The sequence below is a fragment of the Teleopsis dalmanni genome, chromosome 2, assembly GCF_002237135.1.
Source record: "Teleopsis dalmanni isolate 2A chromosome 2, ASM223713v2, whole genome shotgun sequence".
Taxonomy (NCBI): Eukaryota; Metazoa; Arthropoda; class Insecta; order Diptera; family Diopsidae; genus Teleopsis; species Teleopsis dalmanni.
In genome coordinates this window covers 235,290,693-235,302,387 of record NC_051847.1, presented here as the reverse complement: position 1 = coordinate 235,302,387, position 11,695 = coordinate 235,290,693, and the positions used below count along the sequence as shown (strand labels likewise).

Sequence of the window (11,695 nt, the reverse complement as noted above, 5' to 3'; positions counted from 1 at the left end):
GTGATTTTTAAAAACAGGAAATTCAATTTTAATATAGTTCTTATATATTCTTTTTTTTTACTTTCCAAAAATAAAAGGAATTTAATGGTAATAGACTCTTATGTGACATACAACATATATTATTTGCGCTTAAGTGGACTTTTGGTATGCAATCCCGCCACTTTAACTTGATCTATGTGGTATAATAAAATTTTTTAGGGATAAAAAATTGCTTTTTTGAAATGCTACAATGTCCATGTTTAATACTAGTGTTGATTTTTAAAAGAAACTACAGGAAATTCTGAAATTTTTGGTAACTTATAGACCTACTATATCTTTATAAGATTGCATTTTTTTGATTTGTGTTGATTAGTTGGTCCGAGACGTCTTCTCAACAAATATATATGTATATTTATATATATACATAGTTTCGTTTTGTTGAAGTACGTTAAAAAGTGATAGTAATCCTTGAAGCATTCAAGCACTACATTCCCTAGTATCTAGATACGCTTAAGGTAAATACTCGAGCACAAGCCATCTGGGTAATAAAATGTTTGCATCTTCGAAATGTCCGAATAGTATTTGAATTTAAATACATTACATATTGAACTGAATTTCATATTAAGAGTAGTCTCTCCAAAACTGTACAGGACATTATCACCTATAGATTTATAGGTATAAACAATATAAAATCATATATATATATATATATATATATGCATATAGTACTCCTTGTACAAATCCCATACGTGATAAAAAGATTCTAAATTTTTATTGTGATGAAGTAAAAAGCACACTACATAGTGCTTGTTCATTTTTAAGTATCTAGATATGCTTAAAGCATAAGGATTCTAGAAGATAATGGTCTGATCTTCGAAAGGACCGAGTCTCTAGCATACATACATTAAATATTGAACGCTATGTTATATTGAGAGTAGTTTTTTTAATATTGTACAGCATATTATCACCTATAGATATCACCTATAGATTTATATATGCAATAAAAAAGTATATGTATACTACTCCTTGTACAAATCCCATACGTGATAAAAAGATCCCAAAATTTTTATTGTGATAATAAAAAAAATGAAAAAATAAAATCACTTTTAATTCTTTTAATAAAATATCAGCTTGTGCAGCTGTTTCCTTTATTAAACGATAATTTAACTTAAGAAATGCACAAGTATTAAATTTTTATTGTCCAGAAGCGGCAATAATGTATATCGTGCAACGCAAGAACCAAGCAATATAACTGCTGCTGCAGTCATATTGACTTGAAGCCAACGGATGAAGCCTGGCAGATGATATTGAAATCTTGATGATTATATACGCGTACTCTGAGTTCGACACACATTTCGTGTCTTTCTATTTGCTTTTCTGTGGTTCCAAAGCAATTTATCTGTTCGATATACAACACAAAAAGTGTAGCAACGGAAGCAGTCAAAACAAAAACCATCAGCAGCAGCAACATCAGCAACAACAACAATGAGAATGAGTCCAAAGGACAGATGTTTGATGTACTTTTTGGTTAAATTTTACAGAAAATATTTTTTTATCCTTTCTTGGAATGATTTTGATGCTGTTGTTGCTGCTGCTACCTCTGCTGCTGCCTCTGCTCTTACTACTTAGTGTTGTTATTGTTGTTGATGATATTTAAGCTGCTTTGAAAGTATCTTCAATAAAAGGTGCAGAAATATTTTTATGTGAGGTTGAGAAAGGCAAAAGGTTTTAAATTTCTGAATGTATCTTAAGAAAAGAAATTTCAAGTTGAAATAAAACAAAAAAAAAAAAATCGAAACGCAGGTGATATTAAGTAGTTGATAAGAGTAATTGTTATACCCATCTTTGATGTGTTATAAATGAAAAAAATTTATATAAACAAAAAGAATTTTGAATAAAAATAGAATATATTTTTATTTAAGAAATAAATACACAATTCATCGCATATGTTCTGAATTAAAGCAACGTTATTGAAGAGATAAAAATTTATCTTATAGTATTATTGATTGCAGAATGTGGAGTCAATATAGATCTACTCTAGAATAGAACATCTTCAGAGTAAAGTCGTTTTTCTTTTTTAGGATTTTAACTTTTATTTTGTACATTGTATTTTATATATCTTTATACGTATTTCGGTATACGTATTCGCTTCTGCCTTCATCAGGAGAATTCCTAATCTTTAGAGTAATCTAGCATTCTTATATATGGTAGTATTAGTAGACATTTATATTTTTCATTAATACATACATCAAATTCCACTTTATTTGTCAAGTCATAAAAAACAGCTGTTAATTTTAGGATAGTTATTCTAGTCAGATAAAATTTCTAGAGTGTTGTAAATTAATCGTAAGTGGTATACATTTCGCTCGAGATTTCACCAATTGAAAATGAAAATAACACTAAAAGTGAATCTCGATTGAAATTACTTTAACAGTACGTCCCAGCTCGTATTTATTTATTTATTCATTTGAACAAATTAAACAAACTCTGGTTTTCAAGCCAAGTGCTCAAATTTAATATAAAGACTAACAAATAAATTTAAATATAATTTTAAAAATATTTTCAAAGACCTGAAATCCTTTGCATAACTCTATTAAATATAGTCCAGTGGTGACAAATCGGATAGTCATGGCAAAATTACACGTCCTGGAAACTAGTCAAAGTATTCAACGGCGAGAAAATACCGTTTTGTTAAAACATTATATAGTCCAGATCCTTCTTTTCAATATTAAGCCGAAAAATGTTAAATATATTTATAACTATAGCGATAGAAATTGACGTTTTATGGTCATAATATGGTCATAAACCATTGGACGCAATGGTTTTCCAACAGCTAATTGTAGATTTTTTGTGTCAGATGCGATAACTTTCGTTTTTTACATATTGATCGAGACATAAATTAGCTTTATTATTGAAAAAAATTGGATACCAAAGACATCATTCAAACGTTGTTGCTTGAGGACCTAGTTAGAGTATGCTCAATGTATGGCGTGAGTATCAAGTTTCAATTCTTCTGTTAGCAGAATTTTATAAGAATGAAGATAAAAATCTAAATACAGAATAGACTGTAAATTCGACTGAAATGCAGTCCGCTTTATTTAATGGATGGAGTTGAATTCTAACACTCACAACAATATTTTCTGTCGATCTTCTTTTCGATTATATGTCAGCCTTAGCTTATCTGTTACAGAACTAAAATCTTCGTATTTCTTCTTAGTTTTGCTTATATTATACTTGAATCTGCAATTATGTCGAACGTTATGTATGATATTTTTAATAATAAATTAGTAAGTTTTACGTTAAGTTTTTACAATATTATTACGTTCAGTGCTTGTCAAACGGTTAGTATTGTAAAATGGTAAACATAAGGATAAACATATAACGATGACAGTTGTGTTTAAAATAATATGTCCATGAAATAATATTTCTGTATCAGGATCACAAATTAGATAACATGTTAAACATGTTAAAGTAACCAATACAATAATATTACTTAATTATAAGTAAGCAAAATAGTTTAAATCGGCTAGTTGTAGACTTGACTGCTTTAGAAGCGGGATATTGGTTCCAAACCAAATAGGTAAAATTAAGCCCAAAGTAATTACGATATTTATACGTAGTTTAGAATTGTTTTAGTTGGGCATTTAGATGCATAATTGATCTTTTAGATCGCGGTGCATTCATAGCCTATTATTCAATAATAATAAATGGTTTAAATGAAATCCAAAAGTTTGTTGAAATCACTAACTTTAATTAAATAGATGTTTCGAAACTATATTCCATATTATCTATATGATCCAAAAGTTTTTGTACATAAATACTTTCACAAGAGACTTCTCTATAAGAGAGGTATCAAACAATAATGAATTTCAACAACAAACATTTTTATTTTATTTCGAATTTAATTTTTGGAATTTAATATTGCCAAATACATATCATCAGTGGTCTCGAAATTATTTTTTAAATTAAAATTTTCGTAAATATAACTGTTCATAAAAATTCTAGAAATAATGGAATAATTGATTTATGAAACATTTTCATTTAAATTAAATAAAAATTTTGGCAATGCATAGCTCGTTCTTTGTATATAAAATTAAATTTATTCAATTTAATTAAATTAATAATTGTATATTTTAAACAAATATTAATATTAAATTATAAAATTTCGCATTTAATTTAATTTTAATTTTATGTCTACTCATTTATTTGCATTTTTACTTAACATTATTTATATTAATAAATAATATGAAATAATTGTTATAAAAATACAAAAACTGTGATATGAAAATATATCAACTTATTTGCATATAAAATTAAAATTTTCTGAATAAAGTAAATTTCCATGTTCGATAGAAAAATTAAATAAAGCACATCAATCGCCTGTCAATTGCCTAAGGAAATGAAAGTTTCGATGAGATTAACCATGAATGACAACCTTTTTAAATAAAAAAGATATATATATATACAAATAGGTTTACCCAAGAGCAAGAACCAATTTAAGTTGACAAGTATTTATTTGTGCTAAAATTGCCAATTTAAATGCAAACAAATAAAAACTACAAAATGACAATCACATCCTGAAAGTTCAGTGAGTGATGTGATTTATATTCATCATCAAGCAAAAGGTGACAATACATACGAGTGTGTACTATATATAAAGAAATAAATTTATAAAATAATATTTTATTATATGTTTTTTATATTATATTTATTTTGTTAAAAAATTTTATATACAAAGTATGCATTTTTTCACTAACAACTGCAGGAACTTGTACTGAAATATCACTGATGACTCAAATGAATGAAGTTATATTTCATGATGGAATTTTATTAAATTTATAATGAATAATAAATAATTTTCTTATTTAAATATTTTGCATTTTATTTTATAGAAAAAGAATGTCGCTCCTTTACATTTCTTTTGCAGAAAAACTGCATAAGACGCAAGCGTTCTCCTTTCAAAAGATAAAAGAAATATTTAAATGAGAAAATATACGAAAAAAAATATTCAGAAACAATTTTTATTGTGAATTGCTGTATAATATTGTAGTAAATTATTTAAATAAATTAATATTAAACATAAAATATTTCAAGCCAATTAAGATAGTTTCATTAACTTAATATCAGGATAAAATGCATTCAATGGAGTGATGTAGCAAGGATTGCTTCAAGTATTCAAGGATTGCTTAAAATATTTTTTTTCGTAACGTCTTTTTGCAATGTATTATATATAGATTATATTATTAAAGAAGGGAATCTATCCACTTAACCCCCCTTACCATGCCTACACTGCTAGGTGATTAAATCGATATACGTCTCCTTCAATATTTGTTTTGGATATGCTTAAGTTTTATGTTGAAATAATTTCAATGAAGTAATTTTTCTAATACCATTCATTCATTGATTGATCCTAAGAGAAAGTGAGTTTATGAGACAATTTTCTCGGAAACGATCCCCCAAACCCCTTCCACTCTGCTCACACAAGTGGGTGATTTAATCGACATACATCTCCTGCGACAGAAGTTTTGGATATGCTTAAGTTTTATATTGAAGTAATTGCATTGATGCAGTTTTTTAACACCATTTATTCATTGATTGATCCTAAGATAAAGTGAGTTTGTGAGACAATTTTCTCGCAACCTGCAAATTCTTAGAAACCTGATGATTTTTCTAAGTGGTTTTGAGATTATTTGAGATAATAGTCGTTTGATTTACTGTTAAGTGTTCAAAAAAAATAAACTAAATTGACAACAGTAAAGTTAATAGATGCCCTATTTGTAAAAAAAAATTATCCTTATATAAAGTTGTCCACTTTGTAGTTCTATAAGTAAAAATTATGGCTCAGGAAGCAAAAATAATTTATATAAAATAGTCAAGAGTCCAATAAAAATTTTATTTCAGTATATTATTTTAATCTTGTACCATTATATGCAAAAATACTATTAATCAAATGATTATTCACCTGACGACTCACAGTTCTAGACACTTTTGAGATAGTTTTCAATTACTTATTGGCACTTAGCTGGCAAAAACTCTGCTACACTTAAAGAATGTTCTTTCCCAAACCGTTGAGAGTTCCCTTTACATGAGATTCTTTATATAACCCCCCAAAAAATTACAGTGCTGTGAATCATTTGGCGACTATATTAAGAATACGTAAAATTTCATATCTTAAAAAATTTTTCACTTAATAAAACAAACGGGGTTGTACTATGTGGCTTGCAGCACTACGCTGTTTAAACTATCCATATCTCACGTCTATAACATAAATTTTAGGTCATGAGGATTGATAAACATGTGGTTGTAGCAATCAGAATTGACAGTTTTGGCACATCTTTTTGTTTTTGATCTGCTAAAGATTATGAGTCAATCTAACACCAGACCAACAAAATAAATACCACTCCATATATCCTTACAAATGACTTTTCTCCCAGTGGAGTTTGCTAACAAACCGTATATTAACTAAACTAATTCCATAAATTTAATCCATAATTCTATTAATGCTAACTTTCAAAAAACTCTCAGTATAGTCAACAATTGTAATAATTATTCCAAATTATTTTTCTTTGAAGGACATAAAAATCCATTACTTATTCCATTAAAACTATGCTCATAATCCATTTCAATATTATTTTAAGTAGAAGTTCATATTAACATAACACATTTCCTTAATTGTTGACATTAATATTTAATTATTTCTTTCTTTGCAGCTCAACACTGAATCCTTGGCAGATCACAAACGCCGTCATTGTCACTTCCAACGCCAAGAAATACATGAACTTCAATTGGCGCAACGTAGCATGCGGCGCAAGCTGAACGAACTGAAATACCACCGCATTGACGAACGCGTACGCAGCATCGAAATAGAGCAACATCGTCTTGCGGATGCCAATTTCAATTTGAGTCGCCAAATTGCCACGTTGGACAAATTGCATTTGTCGATGCTGGAACTGCTGGAGGACGTAGAAGGTCTACAAACTAAAATTGACAAGAATGTGCCCGAGCTACGGCATGAAATATCCAAATTAGAATTTACAAATGCACAACTAACATCCGAACAGAATATGCTGCGTGAGGAAAGCAAAAATATGGCACGTTCCATACAAGCCATGGCAATGAGTGTAAGCACTTTACAGGATGAACGTGACGGCGTCCGGAAAATGGAAACAACTGTAACCAAACTCCAAGCACAAGTCGATCGTTCACAAAGTGTCCTACAGGATGTGCAACGAGCATTGACACATCACAGAAGAGCTGACAATAAGGTAAGCAAGATTGTGTCAAATAAAATGAAAGTTAATTAATTTAATTAGCAAAATGTTGACCTAATTTCATTTAAACTTTGATTCACTTTGTTATAACCAACAATTCTCACACAACTTAGGGAGAATATTGTTAGCACATAAGTTGCACTAATGCATTAGAAAACTTATTTTGATTACACAAAATGTTATATAACCGAGAGATACTATGCTCCAGCTGATGAAAACCAAACAAATTAAAAGATTTTATAAAAAAATTACATTAAAATATTTCACTGACAATAAACAATGACAACTATTTGTATTTTATAATTATCCAACAAAATCAAGACGCTTCATTTCCACAAAAATGCTATTTATAAGCACTTTTGTTATTGTGAAATGCTTGATTTTTTAACAAAATATATCTCTATAGTTCAAAAAACTAGTTCTAGGGATAGATAGCCGTAAAATAGTTCAAATAATTTCCAGAAATTCTGTGCATACAGTTATGACCTGTATATAAACTAAAAAACCCATTACAATTAATACAAGGGCTAAATATCTTGGAATGCAACTTTACTATACAACTATAATAAAGAGAAAAAATTAAAAAACAAAAAACAACAAAAAGATATTAATTGTTTCAAATAACAATTAATTTTCAAAAAAATTGCTTATTTACTAAACAATACTCATACCAATTCGAAGTTATGGCACTAAAATATAGACTAGTTAAAAATGCTTCGCACTATCTTGAATGCCGATTAATATGTGTATGTTATATAGAGACATCCATTGAGAGCTTAACATCGACACAGTAACCGAAGTAATTCAAATATGTAGCATAAGCCATAAATATCACTTAATAAGTGACTCATACCCACACTCTAACTTAGCCCCGATAGAAATTCTGGATAAAGATATCACACAGCTAAGAAGATTGACGCACAACAGACTTAAAGAGCTAACAAGTATACTTTTTTTTCATAAAGCCTAACAAAGAAGGGTGCATGTACTCCTTTCATTGGTCCAGAGCCCTTCTGCAGGGTAACAAATAGCTTAAGAAATAGCTTATTATGTAAACGGGAGAAACAACATCTACTTGAACACTGGAGAGCTCAAACAGGCATGCGACAGTCAAAAAGATTCATTGATCCTGATCACATCAAAGTTGATGCTATCCTTGACCTTAGCAGAAACGATATTAAAATCTATACTGAACTTCTTACAGGACACTGTAGACTTAATTACCACATGAAGATTATAGGTGTGGTAGAAAGTGACTCCTGTCGACTCTGTCATGAGGAGAAGGAAACATCAGAACATGTTTTATGCAACTGCCCAGCGGTGGCAAGACGTAGACTCGATTACCTATAATGCCTAACTTTACCAATTGGTTTTTTTTATTCAATATGTGTAATATGTGTACTGATATCTATATATAGTATATATATAGTTCAAATAGTTCACATATATAGTTAAAATTTATTAATATAAATGCCAAATAAAGCGACTTCATAATTTAATAAGAGAAAAATATATTTTTGGCCAAGCAGTCTGATTTTTCAATTCACAAAAAAATTGAATGCTTTAAGTTATATTCCTTGATTCGAAATCAAGAATTTTAATTAATATGGAAGATATATTTTAATTATAAACCAACATAGCTCAATAAATGCTATGCTATAATAATTTAAATTAATATTTTTATGTACGTAACATGAGTAGGGATCATTAAAATCTTATTTAATCTGAATATCGCTTAATATTTTTGTACTGAATATATAAAATATCGGACATAATATAAGTAGGGTCTACTAAAATCTTCTTTAATTTCAATAGAACTCAAATAGTTTATTACTTTTTAAACTGAATATATAACTAATACATATATTTTATACATCTTGAAGATATATATAAACTACATTAAATTCTTTCTTTGTATTTGAAAATAATAAAACTTGAGTACCAGTCACTGAACACTATTTTTACTGATTACATTTTTGAACTATGTCTTTTATAAATCTGAAGGATAGATAAGTTGCTCAACATCGTTTCATTTGCATTTTGAAATAATAATATTTGAATACTGACCACAGAAAGTATATGACATATTTCATTGTATCTAGAAATAGTAATATTTTATTGCCAATACCAGATAATAAGTTATAGTTTTACATATTTAAACTGATTGAACTGCTGTGACAAATATAAGTATTTCTAACTGCTTCCAATATATTTTCTGATATATCTAATAACTGATATAAAAATCTTTTATTATTTTGTTGAGAATATTTGTAATAATTAATAATTAATATTTTGATTGAAAATTAATTAATAGCTCAGTGATTATTAAAAGCTTCCATTTGATAATATCTTAATTTTATGTATATTTTTTTTTCTTATATTTTTAGCTTCAACAATATGGAATTGATTTCAATGATGAACTAGAAAACAACACTAATAGTGTTAATAATACCAACAATACGAATTTATCTCAAAATGCTGAAACATTGGTTGAAAAGTTAGAAAAGGTTGAGTTACAATACGAGTCCATCATAAATAAATTACCACAAGATTGCAGTGATGTTGCACAAAGTACTGAAGGTCTTTATTTGATTGCGCCTGCTGGTCAGCATCATCCATTAATGGCCCATTGCACAGCAGATGGCTGGACAACTGTACAACGACGTTATGATGGCAGTGCTGATTTTAATCGTTCGTGGGAAGATTATGCTGCCGGTTTTGGCACACCTGCTGGTGAATATTGGATTGGTAACGAGCAATTGCACCATTTGACCGTGAATAACTGCACCGAATTACGTATAATTATGCAAGATATTTACGACAATGTTTGGCAAGCACAATACAGTAACTTCTATATAGCTTCACGCGCTGATGGCTTCCGCCTGCACATTTCCGGCTATCGTGGCAATGCATCAGATGCTTTAGACTATCAGCAGGGTATGCAATTCTCAGCGATCGATGTAGATCGTGACATCTCACAAACGCACTGTGCTGCTAACTATGAGGGTGGATGGTGGTTCTCTCATTGTCAGCATGCAAATTTGAATGGACGCTACAATCTCGGTTTGACATGGTTCGATGCGTCGCGCAATGAATGGATTGCCGTCAAATCAAGTCAAATGCAAATAAAGCGTCAATCAGCAGCAGTTTGTGCTTATAGAAATGCTAAACGATATGCTGCAACTGCTTCTGATGTGACAAGTGCGACGACAATTATATCTAGCGAAGTACCGACAACCACAACAACAGCAACGTATTCATCCGGTGTACAAGTGTAGAATGCCTTTCAGAGCATTCATACAAATCATCATACCATGGAAAACCCAAACACATTAAAATTATAAAACTATAAACAATTACATACGCGTATCTTTGCTAGAGTTAGAACCACCATAGCCATGCCTGCTGTAGTTTGACGTGCAGACCGTTCATATAATATTGCGTATGTGAGAAGTCAATAGATTTATGCGTTACGATAAGGCGTCATCCATATGGAGATACTAATTACTATAAAATTTTGTAAATATTTTCAATATATAAAGGCAAGTTGTGAACATGCTTTCTATGTAAGTCCAGAGTTACTATTTAATTAAGTTGTATTTATATTAGAATTTCTGATATGTGTGTATTAATAGTGTATACTTAATAATAGTTAATATTGTGTATAGTTATATAATAAATTAAATTTTTTAAGGCTTATATATTAATATAGGTTTTTAATACTACTCGCAAAAATATTCAGAATGAAACTCATGTGGAAGATACCACGACTGTTATTATAGTAGGTTCTGCTTAAAAATTTTTAACAAATACCTATAAGAGGGATATTCCTCTATTAGAAGAACTTCTTACTGAGGCGGTCTTTTCTATTGATTAATATTTTTACCAAATTATCTACCCAAAGACAACCATAATTGGTTCCCATCTTTGGTAAGATTGCAGTTTTTTATTATCAAATAAGACTACGTTATAATTTTGTAGTTTTTATGTGATGGTCATGTTTTTTTAGAGAGAGTATCAAAATTTATAGAGTAGTGGCTCTGAGTTAAGTAGAGCACTGTCACCATAGTAGATATTTTGTGCGATGATTAATATTATGTAGGACAACATATTTTTTACAGAGAACTTTTGAATATCGGAAATAAGACCTTCCAGTCCATCTCTCATCTTCACCAAAACTATAGTTAGAGAGTCACATATAGGACCTCCTGGTTCAACTCTCATTTTGACTGAAATAAAAGCCACACAGCCACAAGTAACGGAACAAAAAGTCTAATTTTTCTCTTTTTATATAGTCTTTTCAAACAGACCTAACTTTTGAAATAATTATAGGCCATAATGAGACCTCTGATAATCTGTCAATAGCATTAATTTCTTCATAGAAACAGTGAACTTTAATTTTATATATATAATTGTAACTGAGAAATAATAATTGTTTCTATGAA

General features: G+C 29.3%; 1 protein-coding gene across 1 annotated transcript; it reads left to right on the top strand.

The window, feature by feature from the left end:
* The first annotated feature begins 2,960 nt into the window (after positions 1–2,960).
* On the top strand, positions 2,961–10,868 carry LOC119677008 (protein scabrous-like). The gene is made up of 3 exons (XM_038088274.1): positions 2,961–2,969; positions 6,690–7,244; positions 9,638–10,868. Exons 1-3 carry the CDS (start codon positions 2,961–2,963, stop codon positions 10,526–10,528), a joined length of 1,455 nt encoding a protein of 484 aa, XP_037944202.1. The 3' UTR covers positions 10,529–10,868.
* Positions 10,869–11,695: the final 827 nt, after the last annotated feature.